Source organism: Cygnus atratus, chromosome Z (assembly GCF_013377495.2).
Source record: "Cygnus atratus isolate AKBS03 ecotype Queensland, Australia chromosome Z, CAtr_DNAZoo_HiC_assembly, whole genome shotgun sequence".
NCBI classification, from domain to species: Eukaryota; Metazoa; Chordata; class Aves; order Anseriformes; family Anatidae; genus Cygnus; species Cygnus atratus.
The window spans coordinates 176,335-199,132 of record NC_066396.1 but is presented as its reverse complement, the minus strand read 5'-3'; the positions used below and the strand labels follow the sequence as shown (position 1 = coordinate 199,132).

The 22,798-nt window shown below is 43.9% G+C and overlaps 1 protein-coding gene across 3 annotated transcripts in view; it reads left to right on the top strand.

The window, feature by feature from the left end:
• Window positions 1-4,876, top strand: part of MALT1 (MALT1 paracaspase) — a 28,393-nt gene extending 23,517 nt beyond the window's left edge. For all 3 annotated transcript variants that reach the window (XM_035560056.2, XM_035560055.2, XM_035560054.2), the window contains 4 exons: window positions 468-617; window positions 1,192-1,349; window positions 2,120-2,245; window positions 3,728-4,876. In XM_035560056.2, coding sequence (XP_035415949.1) covers window positions 468-617; window positions 1,192-1,349; window positions 2,120-2,245; window positions 3,728-4,189 — 896 coding nt within the window. In that variant the 3' untranslated portion in view covers window positions 4,190-4,876. The remainder of the gene's footprint in view (window positions 1-467; window positions 618-1,191; window positions 1,350-2,119; window positions 2,246-3,727) is intronic.
• The last annotated feature ends 17,922 nt before the right edge of the window (window positions 4,877-22,798 follow it).

Genomic DNA, 22,798 nt, shown 5'->3' with positions numbered 1-22,798 from the left:
AGTCACGCTCAGCAATAAGAGAGAGGAAGAGGTTTAGGAAAGTTAGCTATCTTTTGCTTGGGAACTGGCTGGGCATTGGTCTACGCAGGGGTGGTGGTGGTGATTGAGTGCCTTTGTATCGCTTCTTTTTTTTTCCTCTTTCCACTTCTCCTTCCCTTATTAAACATGTTTTAATTTTTATCTCAAGCTTTCTTGCTTTTATGCTTCCTTTCCTTCTCCCTTTGTCCCATTGCAAGTGGGTGAGGGAGTAAGCAAGCAGTTGTGTGGTGCTTAGCCATCTACCAGGGTTAATCCACAACATCTTATGAATAAATAACTGAAAGGAATACTTCTGAAACTACAAGTTGGTATCAAAGTGTTCATACTGTCATAACCATAGCAGCTATGCAATGTAGCAGTGGTATAGTCAATTTATTTAGAATTTCAGCAGCAATGATCTTGAGAGAAACTATGCATCTTGTTTTTAGATATGGGCAAGTGTCACCTTACCAAAGGCAAGCAAGCTTTGGAGATCCGCAGCAGTTTGTCTGAGAAAAGGGCATTAACTGATCCCATTCAACAAACCATATCTTCTGCAGAGTCTATGGCACGGAACCTACAGTGGGCTAAAGCTCATGGTATGGTGTGATCTACCTTTAGGTGATACTACTTGAATGGTGGGAATGTCATATTAGGATGTTACATCACTTGAACTAAAATAGTTCCCTCAAAAATAAGAGGATGTACATCCTTTATAATCTCTAGTCCATAAGCCATAATTCTGAATAGAAATCGAAGAAATTCAAGTTCGTATCTTGATTTTCATTAATGTGTTCAGATGTTAGAAATGTTTGTGTTGTGAACCTGAAATTTATTGTGCTGTCACATTCAAAGTTTATTATAAAGCTATCTCTGTGTCTCTTGAATATAGGATACTGTATTAACCTTACTGATTCAATTACAGATACGTAAACATATTCTTGGGTCAGTATTCTATATATTAGTAGCATTAGATGTTGCCTTGCTAGTTGCATGGTGATTTGAAAGAACCCTTGGAATTGGAAGATTGGAAAGAAGATATGTAAGCGATAGGTAGAGGGAGTACACAAGGAAAAGGTCTGTATCTTCTAAAAGTTTGTAATATTCCCAAAGAGTAATAATAGAAAATACGTATTTTTATTTAGAATGTAATGATGTGTTATTTACTTGCAGAGCTTCCAGAAAGTATGTATCTCGAATTCAAATGTGGTGTTCAGATTCAGTTGGGGTTTGCAGCCGAGTTTTCCAATGTCATGATAATCTACACACGAATAGTAAAGAAGCCACCTGAAATAGTAGTTTGCAGAGCCTACGTTACAGACTTCGCACTTGTAAGTGCTTCCCGTAGGTGTCTCGGTGTGATCTTCCTCCACTGAAGTTGAAAACTGTCAGGTCTGTCCATGTCAAACTGCACCTTTTGTAATAAAGTGAATCTAAAATATTGAAACCAGGTGCTTACATGACTGTCTCTGTACATATACAGTGACACATTTTTATGTATTTTCATATGTGGTCATCTTTTTCAAAGTTGCCTTTTTATTGTCATTATAATATTAGGTAGTCATATTTAATTAAATGAGTTAAATGTCAATAGCTCCTTTTTGGGCCTACAGCATGTCTACCTTGCAGTACAAGGTTTCTTAGAATTTAGTGTTTTCTTTACACCTGGGTGATCTTTCTGGTTCCATTGATGTTACTCAGCTCAGTGCAGTAAGGTGAAGGATAAGAGTAAAACTGGAAGTTCCTTAGGTGCAGGAAACCTTTTCTGATGTTTAATAAACAGGACACTTTTGATGCTTTGTGAAGAAATTATTTCAGTTAACGTGCATAAAGACGTGTCTGTGTAGCCCACAAAATTGCTGTTATGGTACTGTACTTCAGCAGATTTCAAAGGAATCGTCAGCAGAAGAAGGTAACCTAAACAAATAACCTCTTCTGCCTGTGACTAATAGTGGTTTCAGCAGCTTTTGCAAGTAATCCAGGATGGGTGTTTTCTTTCCTTTTAAGAAGCAAATGCTGACTTTATAAAAATAAATGCTCCTGTTTTATGATCTACAGTTTCTGTACCTTCAGCTGAGTTCTCATTTCTTTCTTGCAATAGGACCTGGATGTGGATCCTAAAGAGGCCAATAAAGGAACTCCCGAGGAAACTGGAAGCTATTTAGTATCAAAGGACCTTCCCAAACACTGTCTCTACACCAGGCTAAGTTCACTGCAAAAACTAAAGGTTAATATAAATTGTTCCTCACAAGTTTGTTCAGATAGCATAGATTAATCATGTTGCTTTGCAGTTCTACTGAGTTGGCTGTGTATTGTTTGCATGGTAGGTAACAGGTTCTGGAGACATACGCAACATACCAGATTTAAATTCCAGTTACTTAGAAGGGAAAATGACTAACAGCAACACTTAGTGACTAGTTCTTTAGCTGTAAAATAAAAGCCAGAGAATCAATGCATATGCAATCCCGATGCCATTGTGCAAGGCACTTTGTATTTTCTAGGCTTCTACTGAGCTTTGACAAGATGATTATTTCTGTGAACATCATCTTGTGCACGTTGTGGAAATGTTCCTATGCCTTGTAGTACAGTAAGAGTGTGACCTGAAACAGAGCTGCATCTTACAGTTATTAGAAGGAGATAAAAACGTTATGTATTTCCATTCCAAGTTGTGCTCTTGGATGAGGTTTTTGAAAGGTTCTCACTTCAGCATACTGTGGCACTATTAAGTTTATCTTTTATATCTTTGTGTTATGAACATCTCATCTGGACATGGCTAGGGATCTTTTCTTAAATGCTTTTGGCAGGTGTTGTAATAAAAATGCTTCTAGAAATAAGGACTATCAGGTGAGCAAGTATTAACCAGATGAGGAGGTCTTCGGTAAAGTTCTGAGGTATCCTTAGCCAGTAAATGGGACAAAGTTTAATTTTACTCCGTTCTCTAAAATGTTCGGGGGAGTGGGCAACAGGGGAGGTTTTTTGTTGTCATGTTTCCCTGCAACAACAGAAAATAAAACTTTCTGGCCTGCAACATATCTTGGGCATCCAGATTAGTTGCCATCAGGCAACTAATGAGGGCAGGCAAGCATGCATCTCTGGCAGGAAACTTCCTATTTCAGATGCAGAATACATATAATCCTGGTTATCATTGAGAAATCCTGTTTGCATGTCATGTGCAGGGACATCTGATCTGGTTTACCTAAATTTTAAGTGGAATTTGAAGCAGTAGAGGGAAACTGAACCTTGAATTAGCATGAAGTATGACTACTTCATAATATGGCAATTAGTCCAAAGAACTATGAGAATGATGTGCGTAATAGAAGCAGCTAGTGTCCTTCATGTGGGTCAAAGAGGAAAATGGGGAAAATAGTCTTAAAAAGACTAAGAAAAGTATATTAGGGTAAGAGGCCTCTGAATATATCTGATAGTTTCCGTGGATGGAAGCAGAGTTTGCAGGAAAAGCTTTATGATGAGTAGATTCCTTTTTTGCAGTCCCATAGAGTTCTTAAGAATATTAACACATCAGTCGAGAACCTCCACCTTTCAAGCAGCATGCATGTAGCTAATGTGGTTAAGTCTTGACTAATATGTGGCTTTAGCTCCTAAAATAGATTGGTCTCCTCCATTAGTAGATTATGCTTCTTGAAATGTTTCCTATTTGGCATATTTAAAGAAGTATAATTTCCCCCCCCCCCTCTGTTCTGTTTTGTAGGAACACTTGATCTTCACGGTTTGTTTGCACTATGAATATCCAGGAATAGAAGATACAATGGATGAAAGAAAGGAAGTTAATGTTGGAAAGCCCCTTATTGCTAAATTAGGCCTCCATCATGGATTCAAAAATAACTGTCTCCAGACCTGTTGTGTGACTAATAATCCTTTTCATAATCAAGTAGAATCAAGTCCAGTGGCAACTAAATACTACTTCCCTAGTCACTGCCAACCAAATTCCTGCCCAGGCGTTTACCACGGAAACCATACTTGCTCAGACAGCATTAGACAACCGGAGGCATGTTCTTGCAATGGGACTTCAAGAATATTAGCTTCAAGACATGAAGTACAGAATTACTCATCCCCTGCACAAAAAAGTAATGTGCCAGTAGAGACTACAGATGATACTGCTGAACTGGAATTCCTCCTTTCTGACAGCCTCAGGTTCTCTAAGCAACAGTAGCTGTGATGTCTTCTGAATAGACCAGGTATCTTCTTTGGATAGGGGACTTTCCACACTGCCTATCCATCTTCTGGATTTTGGGGACTTTGAGCCAAAGGGACTGGGAGTTTAGAGGTGGTATTGGGAATGAGGATTTGATGTGTGTTGGTTCATATTGCTCTCAGGGAAAACTTCTCAGATCTAAGGAAACAAAACTGGACTGATAGATTTAGGAATGAAAAGGCATGATTTTTGTTTTTTGTCCTACTATTAGAAGCTTGATACATGCAAAAAAAAAAAAAAAAAAAACTCAGTTTCATATTCCATGATCTGGCTGTCAGGCAACTAATGAACACAGGCAACCATGCATCTCTGGCAGGAAACTTCCTATTTCAGATGCAGAATACATATAATCCTGGTTATCATGTCAGAGTTTCTCTTGATAGTAGAGCCTTGGAACTTCCCAGCTGCTTCTCCTCCAGTACCTTCTGGAGTTATAAGATTTGCTGTAAATATATGCTTCATAAATACTCTGTTTTTTAGAGAGAAGCTGCTCATCCTGTACGGGAAAAAAAAAAAAAAAAAAAGAAACAACCCATGCCTAGCTGTTAGTGGGAAAAATGTTGACAGACTTAAGCAGGAAAATGAATTTCCATGTTCTCTATGATTTAATGTGATTTTTAGAAAATCCATTAGCCCCCCCCAAATGATAAGTAATATTTTTCTCTCTTCCACCTTTCAGTTGTCTAGTATCCAAGGATTTCTTTTTACATACTGCATTAGAATAAAGTTTTGTGTGTTAATACATTGTAACAACTTGCTTTTGAGTATATGAGGTGACACCTGAAGTAAATGAACTGAACAAAGGGGGAGCTTTTACAGAAGTGAAGATGTGGTGATTTAATATGCAGTGTTAAGAATGTCTCCTCGAAGACTCCAGTTTCTTTTCCTCATGTATGTATTAGAATCAATCATTGACATTCCTGTCCTTTGGATCTAGCTAATAATCAGCATTTACTGCATTTTGCATGTACGTTTCTGCCAGTGTTTGGCAGAAACTGTCAGATGCTGAGCTGTGCAAGGAAAGCAAAAGGTGAGGATGGGAAGAGGAACTGAGCTAATAAACTAACATCGCTTTGAGAGAGAGAGTACTAGCTTACAAATAATCAGAGGGAGCAAAATCAGATTCTTACTGTGGTGGATTGTTCTCAGGATAATTTTTGTCTCATATCACACACAAGATTTTTACTGAGCTAGTCGCTGGAAAGGTGGACTTTTTCTGTTCTGGAAGAACACTAAATGGAAATGTGAGGGAGAAAAGTACCTGTTCATCGTAAACAAAGTATTGTATAGGTAGTCCTGCAGTAAGATGTGCTGAAGGCTGAAAGTGAATGGGCAAGATGAGTGAAAACTTTGAGGTTCTTCAGGCTGAAATAGAGGGATGATGCTTCTGGATATCAGCCGTTGTTTTTCTTGTGGTGATTTTAAAAGAACAAACAACCAAAGAACTACTCAAATGTTTCCTGGGCCAAATGAATTCATATTCTTTCAAATAAAAAGGTTAAAGGAAAAGTCTAACCAGTAACTATGAGAATCCAAGTTAACGACTCCAGCATACACAAACATAAAACATGTAAAGCTACTTCAAATGCAGTCTGCAGAAGGTGAGAGCCACTGGCTTCAAGTCAGGGCCCGAGATGTTGCCTATTTCCCTGCAGCCTCTATGTGTGTGCATTTGCTTTGGAGCTTAAAGGTGGAGTTAATCTCTCCATGGACTAGACGCCAAAAGCAAGCTAGGCTTCCAGGGCCTTCAGCTTTTAAAGCCCATAATTTTCCTAAGCAATGCAGAGGCATAGGCACCTTCAGAAGGCAGGTGATCCTGTACTAAAAGGCAAATGAGCTACTTCCATATGGTGCTTTATTACTTCGTTGACCAAAAAGAACAGATGGAACTAGTCTGGACTAGCTGTTATCTTTTTAGATAACACAGATTCTTTTGATCTGTGTCCAGGAAAGGACAGATTTGCTTACTGAACTGTTTTGCTTATTCAGGTTGAATAGTTTGATCAAAACAACACTTTTTTTTTTTAATGTTTTGTTTTAGAATACCTTGAAATATGTTACCTGCCTATGTGTATTTGGGGAAGACTGTGAGAAAATTGATGTTTTTTAAAGTTTTTTGTTGTTGTTGTTTTTTAAAAGGTTTTGATGGGGTTTTTTTAGGTTTTTAAAAGACTTCATACTTTGAAAGCATGAAAATATGAGGGTTTGAGGTAATTATCGTTAAAGAGAGGTTTCAGATACAGGCAGCAGTCTCTCCTGCCTTGATAACACTGATAGGCAGTATTGCTTTAATTAGGACCCTCATCATGAAGTAATACTTTACTTTAGAAAAATTAAGTAGGTAGCAAAACAAAGTTGAAAATTTTGTTCTCATTGATGTGATGGACAAACCAGCTTAAATCCTCAGTTGAGAACAGTGCCTTCTGGTGTGATCCTCTGGCATGTTGGCTGGATGCTGAGGGAGGGCTCTGCTTGCTCCTAACACGTCTCTGTTTGGAGTACTGACAGCGTTGTTAACTAGATCTGCTGATCTTCAAATTCATTTGCACTGAAAAGTGGATATATGTATGCGGAAATTAATGTAGTTATTTCCAAAATGACAACCATGCTTGAGGTAATCTGCAAATGAGCTTGAGTTTCTGATGCCTCTTTTGGAGGGTATTAAATAGTGACCTATTTATTGAGGATTGAGATGTGCCTGTGTGTTAATTATCCTGTGTAATTGACTTATAAATTGAAAGTATAGCTTGAGATATGTTCCAGTACTGTAATATTTAGTCGATCCGTTGTCACAATTTTCTAATTACTATGAAAACTTACTTTATTTCTTATTCTTGAAATAAGCTGTTGTCCACAAGATGTATCTGTGCATATGTAGATGCTGTATTGTCCTACTTCTTCCAATTTAAAAACAACAAAAGAAAGTCAACAAAACTCCATTAAAAATGCATTTTGTAGAAAAAGTTTCTTTTTCTTAACAAGAAGGGCAAATCTGATTTGTGAGCTTCAACTCAGGTTGAGCACCTGCACCCTGGTCCTGTACAGGTTTCTCAAACTATGCACTTAGTGGTAGAGGATTTTTTTTTTTTGCATATTTCTGTGCTTTCTAGCTTCTGCTATCTCAACCTGCTTGCTGGCTAAGCCGAGGTGATATTTTTCCATCACCTCACAGAGACATCCCAACTAGTTTCAGCAGTATTTTGTCCATTTTTGTGAGAAATGTAGATAAAGTCATTTTTAAACCTTAAAAGTTGTCTAGAAGGCAGAGAACTCACTGGCTGTATTTGCGTGCTCGTTTGCAGGTGTGCTCCGACCTTGGGAGCGGCAGTGCTGGCCCTGAGGAGCTGTCTCGGGGCACGGCTTAAAGCTGGCGGTGGGCAGCCGCCCGCGCAGTGCTGTCACAGCCTGCCGGCCTCCTGGGGGCTGCCTGCTACTGCAGAGCTGTCCAATACGTGGAGTAGTCCCAAGTTTAGTACGTGGCCTGATGGTACAAGCTTTGCCAACCTACAATAGGAACCGATTAACCTTTGGAGATCAATACCTAAGATGCTTGAAATGTAACTGTGTTTGAACATGGTAAAGAGAAGGTCACGGGATTGTAGAGGTTGGGAGGAGACCTCTGCACGTTGTCTGACGAAGGACCTGCGACAGTAGGTAGGGTCTGTGGGGAAGATCTTTATTGTCTGAGCCCTACTTCAAAAGGGAGTGGTGATGGAAACACATTTTCTCAATGGAAACACATTTTCTCGATGTATTGCTGCCTTTTGGACCTGCTTTAACTGTTTTGATTGTTGGTGTTAAGGGTGAAACATTCCGCTGCTTACGGACGAGCTGTAAGAGGCATGTGTTTCCTTTTGGTCCCTATCCAGCAAAGCACTTTCAAAGTTAAGCATGTATAAATGAGCCAACATTTAAATCTCAGTGAAGTCAATAGGATTAAAATAGATCACTAAACCTACCTAGGCACTTGTTAAAGCTTTCTCTGATTGTGATGCCCTATCTGAGCTAACTGCCTTGCTTTTCTTCCTGAAGGGTGATTGTGTGAGGATAATACTTATTTTTATCTTGAATTATCTGCTAGGCTGAGATAGTTTGCCAGCTGCTTTATCTATAGATTTTTGTGTGACATACTGGTGTTGGTTTATTTTTTTCAGAGTTGAATAGGTTTGGAAGGCAGGCTTGAAGGTAGTCTAAATAAGCTCAGGCTTGTCTGGTAAAGGAGAAGTTCACACCTTCAGAAAGGCCAATGCTCTTTTTCCGTTCCCTCCCCACTCTGCGCTGAGAGGCTAATATGAATGTAAGAAGTTATTGTTAATGCAGCACTGAACTTCAGAGAGTGATCCTGCTTTTAGCAAGTGATGGAAGTAGGGGAACACGAGAGGCTTATAAAGAGCTCTCCAACAGTGATGGCTTGGGATTCATTTGGTTTGGCATTCTGAATTTCACGTCCTTGGCCTTTGCTTACTATGCTGGCTGTGCTCATCTGTGAGCCCAGAAGGCAGAGCTGGGACATGATGCTGCACCAGCTGCCGCTGCCCTTGGTTAAGCAGCCTCTTGTGTGTTGCTGTGTGGTGGCAAATCGCCAGAGGAGATCTGCACTGCACAAGCAGTAAGATATTTTGTACCGTCCTGTACGAGCATCTTTCTCTGTCAGTCTGTTTTCTCTTTTCTCCACTTTGCATGAGGTCTGTAGGATGGAAGATTTCTCTTCTAAAGTGTTTCTGAATAGCACTCTGAAATTGTGATGCTGTTGATAGGTTTAGTAGGAAGGGTTTTATGCTTCCGCATAAACCTCTCCTATGGTACTTTTACCCATTTATCGCATGCAGTGAGAATGTCAGAGCAGAGGTTACATCATGACAGCACCAGATGAGCAGAATACCCTTTGGAACTCAGGTTGCCCCTGGTCAGAAGTACTGACTGAAGTAATGCTGGGATCTCATTTTGGCACAGCTGAGATCTGAAGCCTTCTGGTGGCAGAGGTCGTCAGCTGGTGTTCCTGGATTGCACCACTTGACACCAGAGCCCAGGGAAACCAGTTAACTTCATACCTGATGTTGAGACTGTGGGAAGAAAATAGCTGAATACAGTGAGTAAAATGTTATCCTCAGTTTACATCACATAGAGTGTTGACCTAATGGAATTTTTCATGTTCTCTTTGCCTGGGATGAGACGCAGTTATTTTTCTCAAAAGCGAACTGCTTTACTGGCAGGAGGTGTTTGAACAGGGCCACCTTTTGAACTGCTGAAGCCACTGCCTGTTGTAGTCTAATCAAGGCACTCCTCATATTGAAATGGAGAACTATCTTGACCTTCCACAGAAATGATATGAGTGAATTTGCCTTCTATATCTACATAAAGCTCTGCAAGTTACCACCTCAGTAAAACAATTTTTTACCTTGCTTGTCCTTAAATTGTCTCATTGGCTGCGGAAGACCATCTGCACCATATAGCTCCTCACCAGCAGTTTTCAAGGCAGTTTCTCTGTCTCTGTAGATGTTGCTTTTGTTCATGCATCAACTCTTTCCCCCATTCTGTGTCAGCTAATTAGTAGCTTTGGCAGCTCTGTCATCCATTAATCCTCAGGGCTATGTGCATCTTGACGTATGTTCCTGACTTCCGTAAGTATAATACTTTTCGTTATTACTCCCTCCTTGCACAGAATTTTAATTCAGAGTAAGATCTATTCACTTTATGGAATGTTACCTTTTGACATCCAAGGTGTTTGCTATGAATTAGAGATAGGTTTTAGGGCACCAGGTGTGGGAGGAGAGTTTGGAGGTGTCTTTTTTTCCTTGTTTTAGTTTGCTCATCTTTTAGTTTAGTAATTGCAATTATCTAGGAATGGAGTAATAAGAACACCTTAATGTTATGGAAATTAAGCAGTTACTAAATTTCTAAGGTACCACTGCTGCAATTTAGTCATACCAGGCTTAATTTAAAAGCGAATTAGAAATGCTGTCTCCCATCATTTCTGCTGGCATGCACGATGAGCGTGAGCACGTGGTTCACGTGGGCTTTGTGTTCCCACATCAACCAGCCTCCACACGTACTTTCATCACTCAAAGTGCTACAGCAAGTGCAGGAGGAAATGACTAGGACTTCCTCATCTTTTTTTTTTTTTTAGGTAGAAATCCATTTTGCCAGCACTCTGCTTTCATTTTTTGGAGTCGATTGAAATTAGAATGAAAAGTCTTCAACCTATTGTGCAAGCGATTTCACTATACAGAAGGACAGAGGTTAAAACAGCTCAGATATGGTTTGTAGGCTCTCTAGTCATATAACTTGATTGTTAGGACTTATTTCACCTCTCTAAATGTTAGGCAGCTCTACTTTCTTGCATTCTGTCCTGCCATCCTGTAATAGATGCATCCTGGGTGTGTGCTGTAGGGCAGCACGCCTTGTCCTGCAGAGGCAGGCGCCTCCGATTGATTATGACCAGGCAGCCTAGAGATGCCTAACCTCTAAGGAGCTAACACTGCTCAGGTGAATTCCTCTCTAAACATGCTATTTTTCAGCACTCTAGATATTTAAACTGATCTCAGGATTCTTCTCTGTTCATTTCCTATCTTAATGTCTTTGCTTTTCTCCTTTCCCTTCCCTTCTGTTTAATGCCAGCAGTATCCACAATACCTGCCTCACAGGACTGACTGGGGGATTGGTCCAGTAATTTTTAAGAGCTGTTTTGAGAATGTCATATAAAGTACCAAATATGTTTTGTGCTTTTTGTCCTCTCAGAACCATTGCTGTCTTTCAAGGAAGTGCAAAGTAACCATAAGATGTTGACTTGCTGATTCTCAAAGGTTTGTGGGTTTTGCTTTATGCCTGTCTTAGTGATATGCAGACTCTGCATACACTGCAGACTGTTTCAACACTGCAGCTGCAAAGAAGAAATCATTTTATTTGGAACATCCATTAGATTATCAGCTCTGGTTGTAATGGAAATAATGGGCTCATTTTAATCAGAAAATAGCTGCGCTTCATGCCAAGCCATTTACCTGGCCTAGCAGGTACAGTACTGCGTCTGTTTGCACACTACATTGCAATCACATTGGTAACTTGCTGGTTAAAGGTGGAGTGGGTTTAAAACAGAGGTAGGACTGACTGCACACTACAGTGGAAGCCCCCCTGCTAATTTCTGTCATACTGTCCTCTGGCATGATTCTGGTTGTAATGCAGCATCCCCCTCTGGTGTTAAAACACACTTTCCTCTGATGAGATGTACGCGAGCAGGCCATTTGCTTGCTCTGTTTCTAAATCCATAGCACTGGATTTTGCTGTGAGTGTGGCATAATCTTTGCCATACTCTGAGAGGGTGTTGTTAAAAATGCAGTCATTGCACTGTACGTCTGTGGTACAACTTAGTGTTACAGTGCATGTTGTTCTTTTGTGATTGTTGCCACAGTGTGTTTCTGACACTTACAGGAAGATTAAATTGTCTTTCTGCCAGCATATCTAGGAAATGTGAATCAGTATTTCTTGTATGTCCGCCATGTGCCCTGATGTACACTGTCAGCCAAACAAGCTCTTACACGATTACGTTCACCTAAAGTCTTGCAGGGAGATAAGGTGTCGTATAAGGAGTGCAAGATTTCTGGCAGATCTTCTACAGAGTCCTTAAAAGTAGGTATGGATATGTACAGCTTGGGTTGTGAACTGTGGTTGTGCAACAAGTGTTCCCAGTTCAGGTGTGTGCATGGTCCAGCGCAGCTCCTGGACTTGCTGATGGCAGCCTGGTCCCTCCTGTTGTCCTACCACATAATAAATGCCCATGTGTACTTGTGTTCCTCTCTGTGTGGTATGTATCACGTGCATAACAAAGCAGATCAATGCATCTGAAGTCAGGTACATTTTTGAAGTGGAATCTGGGCCACATTCAGCCACATGCTGTTAATGTCTTAGCAGTGATACTGCTGAGAGTGCTGCTTGCAAATGCTTTTGTTAGTGATACCCTCTAGAGAAAAAAAAAATAATAGGAACTCCTGTGATACAAGTAACCTGCATAAAGGTTGTGTGATAGCGCCCCTCCTGGGGAAAATCGTTATTGTGCAGAGGTGAGGTAAAGAGAATTCCTTCTCTTTGGGAATGCAGAGCTGCAATGTTGGCTTTGTCGAATACCTGAAGGAAAAGAAAAACTGCCACAGTGCTGTACTGAAAGATTTTCAGGCAAGGGAACTGGCAATAAATAAATAAATAAATGCTACAGTGGTTCAATTACAAAGTTATTTACTGCTCTCTTTGAGGCAGTGCTTGTCCTGACAGAGCAATACTGAAACCGCAAGAAATCTGTGTTGAACTGGTGAGTTGAAAAGAAATCCTTTTTATAGTCTCCCAAATATTTTAAACCAAATTTTACTTATTGACACAAACTGCTCAGAAGGAATCAAAACTGATGAATGATGTTAAAGGTATGAATGCTACTAACGCTGCTGAAAAGCAGAGGTCTTATCAGTGAGCTGCAGCAGGTGGCCGCACTGTGCCTCTCCAAAAGAGGCCTGCAGAAATGGTGGGGAAACAGGTACTCAGCGGTTCCCCTCTGTAAATGGGTTCCCCTCTGTAAATGCTGTCGTGTGCTACAGGACATCAGAAGCACAAAAATTACAAGTGCTGTAACTCACACGCTTGCAAGGCTCTAGCTTTTGTCAAACACAGGGGGAGAAAAATGCCTGCAGAATTGCATAAATTACAGAAGAACATGAGTGAAATAAGTGCTCATTCAAGTACACAGAGCTAATTGAGTCATGAACCGTTGTACCCAATGAGCCAAAGTGATTTGGAGTCGATATCCTTTTACAGAACCCGAATCTGTGCACTCAGGCCTGTCACTGCTGCCTGCATTTGTTGGTTTTAGCAAGAACCAGCACAGTTCCTTTTGAGAAGCCCCAGAGGATCTGGTTACCCTGTGAGTTTCCAAGTTCCTTTTGAAATTATTCTCCAGCCAAGACTCTGTGAACCCAACACATTGGGCTCGCACTGCGGGGACTACATTCAAATTCCTGCCTGGGAGCGTGTACGTCATCGTCTGTCCTGCTGTAAGCATGGATGCTTGGCAGCACAGCCCCCTGCTCTAGGGCTGATCTGGAGGAGAAGCTTTTTATCTACAGTGCTCTGCAACCATTGAATAGTTACAAAACTTCCCAGTTTGTTTAATGTTTAGTGTTTATTAAACTCTGAGTTGCCGTTTATTTTCACAACGAATGACAGCGAACATGATTCAGAACTCTAATTTTCCCACGGGACTTGGCTGTGTAAGCTTGGGCTGAAGAAGTTTGTTGTGCTTGTGGTCTTCCTTCAGTCCCTTAGCCCTGTGTAAGGGGAGCACGTGGCCGAAGCAGGTACAGTCACTAACCTTTGGGTCGTGGGTGGCTGGCAGGGGTCGCAGCTCATTTGGACCTTATTCCTTAGATCCTCTCTCAACCATAACATTGCCTCAAATAAAGAGAATAGATAATCAGGTGTTTGATGCTTCTGGTTTTGATATGTTCAGCTCAGATCTTTAGCAGCAGAAAATCTACAGTAAATTAAGCTATGCGATTTGTCTGGATCTGTGAGTTTTCTTTCCCTGGTGGTCTTCTAAACTTGGCCTCTAGCTTTTGACAGATGTTTCTCAGGTGAATTTCTGCTTTTTTGGCTTCCCTTCAACTTTGCAGCTGTTTGTGAAGCCAGTCATTCTCTGGGTTGGGAAAAAAAAAAGATACTTGCAGAGTGCAATTTCTACTTAGCATACAGCCTTTTTATTTTAGCTCTCATGTGAGAAAGTTATTACTATTAAAACACTTCCCTAAACCATACCAATAAATCAGACAAATTCAGACTCTTTTACTGAAGTTGAAACTGGATACTTTGCTGGTTCCAAAATTATATGTATATATGTATAGGAATGTATAATTTAATATCCCACTATTCTTAAGAGCAATTGGCATCTAAATATTCCTACAACTTAAAATGCAAATAGATGCAGATACCTTGCGTGGTAGATAAATTAAACACTGCTACATGTTACCTTAAGATAGCGCTCTTGGCTTTGCTGTGTTGCAAAACTGTTCTAGCAGATTTTGGTCCCCAGATTTGGATCACGCAATATAATTTGCTTCATAGGGGAATAATTTCAATTGTGAAATTATTCTGATATTCTAATCGTACACCGAAAGCAAGAATTCTCTTTCCAGCTCTGCTAAGTGCCATGGAGCAGAGGTCTGTGGATGCCGTGCTGTCTCAGAATGCCAGCCAGGGCCTTGGGGTGCCAGGACCAGGTGGCCCGCGTAACGTTGGAGCCCTCTGAGGCAGGAGCTGCTTTTGTTGTGTGTGGTTGCAACAGGCCCTCTCTTTTCATAGAACATATAGTGCTGTGTCCCTGCAAGCATACGATCTTTTACTGGACTGAATTCACAGCTGGTTAACGGGTGCAGCCCTGCGCTCTGTAGCAGGTGAGCAGACACATGCGTATGGCTGCTGGTGTGGGTAGAGTCCTGTCAGGAGCTCACCTGCCCAATGTGAGGCCAGGGCCGTGTCCTGCCACACCTGTCGCCCTTGGCAATGAAATCAAAAGGAAATGACACATTCACTTATTTAGACTCTGCACTGTACTGAAATGAAATAATTCTACCAGGTACATCATGCAATCAGCACAGACTTCTGTAAACTATCATCCTTTCAAAGAAGAGGTCTGAGGAGGTGGCTGCTTAAGTAATCACAAACAAGTTTGCCAAGAAAAAACAAATGTTTATTTTGAAACGGATGTTTTAAAGCTGAAAATAAGTTAATATTCAATGCTTGGTTTCCCAAATACAAGCATTATATGGTGAACTGGAGGGTTTGTTTGTTTGTTTGTTTGTTTGTTTCCAGTCAGCCCTTTCTCCCTTTCTTTGACTCCCTAAAATACAGATTCACTGAAGCCAAAACTTTGCAGAGCACTGTCAGCTTTAGTAACGTTCCCCACTCAGAAGTTTTTTGGGGAAAAAAATAAAAAAAGCTTGAGACTATCAGGGCATCTCTTTTTCTTTCCTTTTGTTCTTTGAACAGAATTCCTGAAGACAGGAAGGCTGGTGCATGTACTTGGTGCACACAGAGTGCAATGGAAAGCAAAGGTGATGATTTAAAGCTACTTCATTATCCGTCTGCCAGCTCAAAATCAAATATGTGTTTGGGTTCCCTCCTGGAAGCTCAGGCTGGAAGTTCTAAATTTTCCTTTCCTAACAGAATATGACAGAAAAAAAAAAAAAAGGAAGGAAAAAAAAGTTTGTTTTCTGAAGATCCCCATGAGAAATAAGTGCCCTTTCTCAATTAATTCTGCTCAAAGTTATTTTACTTTTAGACCCATCCATTTTTCTTATTGCAACATTTTCTTACAGCAGTCATCTTGGTGTTAATCAATTGTTATGATAAAGTTAATATATAATAATAGCTATCTTGAGAATTATATTAGTAATACTTTTACAAACACAAATGATACTGAGTCATCAGTGATAGCAGCTTCTCAAATTAGCAGATGGTGGCCCTATAAGAAAACATGTTTCCATGCCTTACCCTTCAATTTATTCCTAGACTGAACAAAGATAACTAGGTAGTGGCATCTGTTGATGTAATATTTCCTGTTAAACTCCATCTGCCTCCTAGATCTGAAGATGTCCAAGCTATGGTATTTAAAAGGTTTAAAAGGTATAATTAGAATGTTGATGTATCACAAGCTGGAATTTATTTTAATTATGTAAGATGGACATTTTTGGACAACTCTAAGAAGAGAAGCAATAAAAAATGTAGTGAGCAGAGCAATGATGCTGAGCAGTTGTCTTTGCTACCTGGATTATTATTTGTATTCATGTAGTGCAAAATGTAAATTTTTCCCTTATCTGAAACCAAGCTATTTCTTGCATACCAGGCCTGTATAATTATTTGTATTGTTCCCATAAAAGGACGGCAGAGAGAGGCTTTCAGAACGGGTCAAAACAATTTCTCTGCTTGCAAAGATTATATCGAGGCATTTGCACTTGTCTTGTCAGTGCGACAGCCTAACCAGAGTTTAAATCAGGTTTTGCTGTTTATCCTTCTATTATTATCACAAGTCAATAATGTGCTAGCAGAATAATTTCTACTAATCTTTAGTGGACAAAAGGGTAAGGGCTTTTGAGTTTATTTTCTCTTCCAACATAACAAGAGGTTCATAGCAAACCCTGCCAAAAGCCCTGCTTCTGCCCACTGCTTGTGGGGCTTGTGGGTCGGCGCCTGTGGGTGCAGGCAGCACCTGGCTTGGGTGAACCCCCAGCACGGACCCTGGCCGTGCTCTCCCAGACAGCCCCCCGCCTCCAAAGCCTCTCATAGATGGTTTTTGTCCCCGTTTTACTGTGAGGGTGAGTGCTGCAAGCCTGACAGATGGTTGAACCTTTGGGGTAGGAGCTCAGTAGACCATCTCACAGTCTGTGTGTTTTCACAGCAATTTTTTATTCGGCTGTTTAATTTTCAGTATGATTTCAACAAGTTACTTTTTGGCTTCATACTCCCCCTGAAGCATCAGTTAGGCTCAAAGTCATTGCTCCGTGCAACGTGCCAGAAGAAACTCCATCCGCTGCCATGCGTTTGGCTGTGAGGCTCATCCCCTTTTCTGGAGAGGTTGTTCTGACCTGGCACCAGCTCTTGCTGGCCAGGGACATTGAGGGAAATCTCTTCGTCTTCCACCTCAGGCCCTGCAGATGGCATCCAGGAGGCCCACAAGGGTCTGTCTCGTGGCGTAGGAACTCCTGCACACGTGTAACCTGAACACAGAGGTGCAGGACTCATCTAGGGTGATGGGATCCTGGGAAGCTTGTGCTCTACCTCCCCATTTGAGCTCTAATCCCTTCATTAGCAATGCCCTTCACCTGGTCTATTTCTAATGCTGGCTGTTCTCTGTCTGTCTTTGGAATTCAACAGCCTTCAGCCTGGGCGCCTGTTGATGAAGCAAGTTAAGTTTGTCTCGGAGCCTTTGAAGGAGGAGGAAGGTGTGGTACAAACAAAAGAACAAGTTCAAATCCTTTCTCATGTCAGAGGGACTTTCTACAAACAGATCCTGAAATTTCACATTGTCCCTAGGTGGATGAGGATACACATGGATTCCTAACAGGACAAAGGAGTCATATAACTCTCTTTTCTTTGCTTTTAATGTGCTAGTACGATCCATGTGTTTTGCCCTCCCAGGGACCATTGCAGCCACCCTGTTCTGAAAGTGAAGCTGGTTGAATTGCATGACATTGGCCAGCCTGTGCGGTTGGGCTCAGGATCAGGACTTGTTAGTTAATGCGGTTTGTTGCCCGTGAGACTGGCAGGTTTTCCTTCGGTTGATGTAGGAACACTGCAGGTAAGATTATTTATGGAAAATGTAGCACAGTGGCTCAAAAGAAACAAATGATACTTTTTGTCATGAAGGAAGCCTACAGCAATATTTTAGTCATTAGCTATTCACTCCTAGATGTGGGTTTCTTGATGCCTAAGGCTCCAATCTGTATGCATACTTGTTGAACACAGCGTGCCTGCAGAGGCTGAGGACAGCTCTTTAAAGACTCACTGACAGAAGCTCTGTTTCTGTCGTCCCTCTCTCGCACATGAACATACAGGATAACACATGGTTAATGCCAGTAAAGCTTTGATATTTTCTTTAATTATTTTGTTCCATCGCTCAAGTTCCTTTGGCGCAGTCTGGGGGCGGCCCCAGGGCCCCCGGTGGCCACCTGAGCAGTTGGCTGCGTTAGCCACCAGGTGTCAACGTTCTTCTGCAGAGCCGCGCTCCGGCCCCGGCCTGCGCTTCCATCCGCCGGGCGAGCGGCTGGTTTCTTCTTCCTCTGTGAGAGGATGCAAACTTCCAGTACGGGGCCAGTGAGGCTGTGCTATCTAGGGAGTGTTTCTGCAAACTTCGATTACGCTCAGAAGCTGTGTAAAGGAGGTCCTGCTGTGGGACCAGGACCTTGGAGGGGGATGAGGAGGCAATGCTGGGACAGCAGCAGCACTGCCAGGCCCCAGGCACAACGAAGCCCTGGGATGTGGGCAGGTGCTGGTGGGAGCAGCGGCTGCGTGGGAGTGTAACTTCTGAGGCAGCGGTTTCTGAGAGGAGAACAGACAAAGAGGCAAGATACTCCAGGTCTGAAGCAGTGGATTAGGCCCGCAGACAATGCGTGCACATGCTGGAGGAGCCGATGCCCACAAACTGCTCATAATCTCCCCAAACAGCCTGACATTAAACACAATCTAATCGGGGCTGCAGCAGGTGCAGTCAGACTGAGTATTGTCACCAGTGACAGCAAGGGATGCCTCACTGATGGATAACGCTCGGCCGACCTGCTGCATGGAAAAACACTCGTTCAAGTGGGAGGCAGCCGGGGTGGGGGCACGCAGCTGGCCCCCTCGCCATCCCACGGGAACGTGCTGTCACCTGGGGACCCCTTCCAGTGAGATAACTGCCCTGTGTTTGTTTCTTTTGTGTGAGACAAACCGAAATGGCCTCACCACCTGCCACTCTGCACAAAGAAGGGAGAGCCACCAGGGACTGCTGATCCATCTCAAAGAAGGCTGATAAAGTGATGAGCATGGGCTGCCCTGGGTACTGAAACCTCTGGGCTGGGTCTGTGTTTGGGGTCCTCTGGCTCATCCCCTCCCTCTTCTGTGGGCCTTGATCCCTCTGCCTCTTCTGCCCCCTTTATGTCAAATGAGAGAGGGGCATTTCCAGCGCTGGGCACATAAATTAGTGGTGTGGCATGCTATGAGGTGACATGTTATGAAAGTAGAAGTGCTTCCCTACCCTAGATGTGTTTTACAATATTTTTGGTGATTTAGGTTGTTGGGTATTTTTAAGACTGCTGTAGGACTGCACGACACTCAGCAGGCAGGAAGCAGGTGTTTCCAGTGGAGTACAACCTCCCTCCCTCTCACCATGCTAATACAGGCAGTTACCTAGGACAGCGTGTGCACATGCAGGTAATGCCAAAGCCCAGCAATGAGTTAACTGCTAAGACAGCAGGTGTTGCTTGAGCTAGAGGAATGTGTGCAGCAGACCTTGGACTCTCGGTGGTGGAAGAAAGCCAAAGAGCTATTAATACTATTGGTTTCCTGTTGTATAGGACAGGATCCATAGGACTCCATCCATGACTGGAGTGCTGCAATGCCTGGCTATCGGCTCTTCAGGAGGGACAGGCAGCACAGAGGGGGTGGTGGCGTGGCTCTCTACATTAGAGAATCTTGTGATGTTGTGGAACTCCAGGCTGGGAATGATAAGGTTGAATCCCTGTGGGTTAGGATCCGCGGGAAGGCCGGCAAGGCTAGCGTCCTGGTCGGGGTCTGTTATAGACCGCCGAACCAGGATGAGGAGACGGATGAGGAGTTTTATAGGCAACTGACAGAAGTTGCAAAATCGTCGGCGCTTGTCCTCGTGGGGGACTTCAACTTCCCGGATATATCCTGGAAACACAACACGGCACGGAGAAAGCAGTCTAGGAGGTTTCTGGAGAGCGTGGGAGATAGCTTCCTGACGCAGCTGGTCAGTGAACCCACCAGGGGTGGTGCCCCGCTAGACCTTCTCTTCACAAACAGAGAAGGACTGGTGGGAGATGTGGTGGTCGGAAACTGTCTTGGACAGAGTGACCACGAAATGGTAAAGTTCTCTATTCTTGGCGAGGCCAGGAAGGGGACCAGTAAAACTGCTGTATTGGACTTCCGGAGGGCTGACTTTGAGCTGCTCAGGACGCTGGTTGGCCGAGTCCCTTGGGAGGCGGTTCTGAAGGGCAGAGGAGTCCAGGAAGGCTGGGCGCTCCTCAAGAAGGAAATCTTAACGGCACAGGAGCGGTCCGTCCCCACGTGCCCAAAGACGAGCCGGCGTGGAAGAAGACCGGCCTGGCTGAACAGAGAGTTGCGGCTTGTGCTTAGCAGAAAAAAGAGGGTTTATAATCTTTGGAAAAAAGGGCGGGCCACTGAGGAGGACTACAAGGATGTAGCGAGGCTGTGCAGGGAGAAAATTAGAAAGGCCAAAGCTCATCTGGAGCTCAACCTGGCTACTGCCGTTAAAGACAACAAAAAATCCTTTTACAAATATATCAATGCGAAACGGAGGACTAAGGAGAATCTCCATCCTTTACTGGATGCGAGGGGAAACCTAGTTACTAAGGATGAAGAAAAGGCTGAGGTGCTTAATGCCGCCTTTGCCTCAGTCTTTAGCGGCAATACCGGTTGTTCTCTGGATACCCAGTGCCCTGAGCTGGCGGAAGGGGATGGGGAGCAGGATGTGGCCTTTGCTATTCATGAGGAAATGGTTGGCGACCTGCTAAGAAGCTTGGATGTGCGCAAGTCGATGGGGCCGGATGGGATGCACCCGAGGGTACTGAAAGAACTGGCGGAGGAGCTGGCCGAGCCGCTTTCCATCATTTATCGGCAGTCCTGGCTATCGGGGGAGGTCCCAGTTGACTGGCGGCTAGCCAATGTGACGCCCATCTATAAGAAGGGCCGGAGGGCAGACCCGGGTAACTATAGGCCTGTCAGTTTGACCTCAGTGCCAGGAAAGCTCATGGAGCAGATTATCTTGAGGGTCATCACGCGGCACTTGCAGGGCGAGCAGGCGATCAGGCCCAGTCAGCATGGGTTTATGAAAGGCAGGTCCTGTTTGACGAACCTGATCTCCTTCTATGACAAAGTGACGCGCTTGGTGGATGAGGGAAGGGCTGTGGATGTGGTTTACCTTGACCTCAGTAAGGCTTTTGACACCGTTCCCCACAACATTCTCCTCAAGAAACTGGCTGCTCGGGGCTTGGACTGGCGTACGCTTCGCTGGGTTAGAAACTGGCTGGATAGCCGGGCCCAGAGAGTTGTGGTGAATGGAGTCAAATCTGGTTGGAGGCTGGTCACAAGTGGTGTCCCCCAGGGCTCAGTACTGGGGCCGGTCCTCTTTAATATCTTTATCGATGACCTGGATGAGGGCGTCCAGTGCACCCTCAGTAAGTTTGCAGATGACACCAAGCTAAGTGCGTGTGTCGATCTGCTCGAGGGCAGGAAGGCTCTGCAGGAGGATCTGGATAGGCTGGAGCGATGGGCTGAGGTCAACTGTATGAAGTTCAACAAGGCCAAGTGCCGGGTCCTGCACCTGGGGCGCAACAACCCCAAGCAGAGCTACAGGCTGGGAGATGAGTGGCTGGAAAGCTGCCTGGCCGAGAAGGACCTGGGAGTATTGGTTGATAGTCGGCTGAATATGAGCCAGCAGTGTGCTCAGGTGGCCAAGAAGGCCAACAGCATCCTGGCCTGTATAAGAAGCAGTGTGGCCAGCAGGTCTAGGGAGGTGATTGTGCCCCTGTACTCGGCTCTGGTGAGGCCGCACCTCGAGTACTGTGTTCAGTTTTGGGCCCCTCGCTACAGGAAGGACATGGACGTGCTTGAGCGAGTCCAGAGAAGGGCGACCAAGCTGGTGAGGGGTCTGGAGAACAAGTCTTACGAGGAGTGGCTGAGGGAGCTGGGCTTGTTCAGCCTGGAGAAGAGGAGGCTCAGGGGCGACCTTATCGCTCTCTACAGTTACCTTAAAGGAAGCTGTAGTGAGGTGGGGGTTGGTCTGTTCTCCCACGTGCCTGGTGACAGGACGAGGGGGAATGGGCGAAAGTTGCGCCAGGGGAGTTTTAGGTTGGATGTTAGGAAGAACTTCTTTACCGAAAGGGTTATTAAGCATTGGAACGGGCTGCCCAGGGAGGTGGTGGAGTCGCCATCCCTGGAGGTCTTTAAAAGACGTTTAGATGTAGAGCTTAGTGATATGGTTTAGTGGAGTACTTAGTGTTAGGTCGGAGGTTGGACTCGATGATCTTGAGGTCTCTTCCAACCTAGAAATCTGTGTCTGTGTCTGTGTCTATAATTCTGCAAACCTGCAACCTTCCTTAATGTCCCTCCAGATAATGGCTGCAGACTTTTTGTTTTCCTTGGAAATTTTTACAAAAATAAATTTGCCTTGTTTTCAACTGTAGTTGACCATTTAGCTCTGATATTGACTTCTAAAACCCTCAACAGGACAGCGTTTGGGGACAGGGTTGCTCCCTGGCCCATCCTTCTGCTCCAGAAAACTCCTCAGAAGAAGGCTCAGGACCTTGCGATGGGTACGTACGGTGTAGTGGTAAGAGCTAGCAAACCTAAGATTTTGGGTTCCTATTTGTGAGCGTGCAGCGTGAGACACGCTACATAAGCGTGCATACGTACGTGTGTGTGTCTATGTGTGTGTGCAGCTTGCACACCCGTGTTTTTGGCGTGCAGGTAAGGCAGCTGTGCAGCACTGCCAGGGTGTCACAGTGCACCGTGCGTCCCTGCGCATGGGGATGCTGATGGCCTGAGCTTGCATGAGCTCAGCATCATGCGTGTACTGGCAGGTTTGGGCAGGGCCAGGGAGCACCCGTGAGGAGCTCAGTGGGGCAGGAATACGGCCACGCCGTGCCCATGGCCTCGGGCTCGTGGGGGATGCAAGAACAGCCCCGTCCTTCCAGGGGTGCTGGGCTGCTCGACGCCCACAGCCAGCCCCAGCTCTCACCTTGAGTGCACGCATGCTCAGCACCACTCAGCTCTGCTCGTGCCATAGCTGCGAGGTCG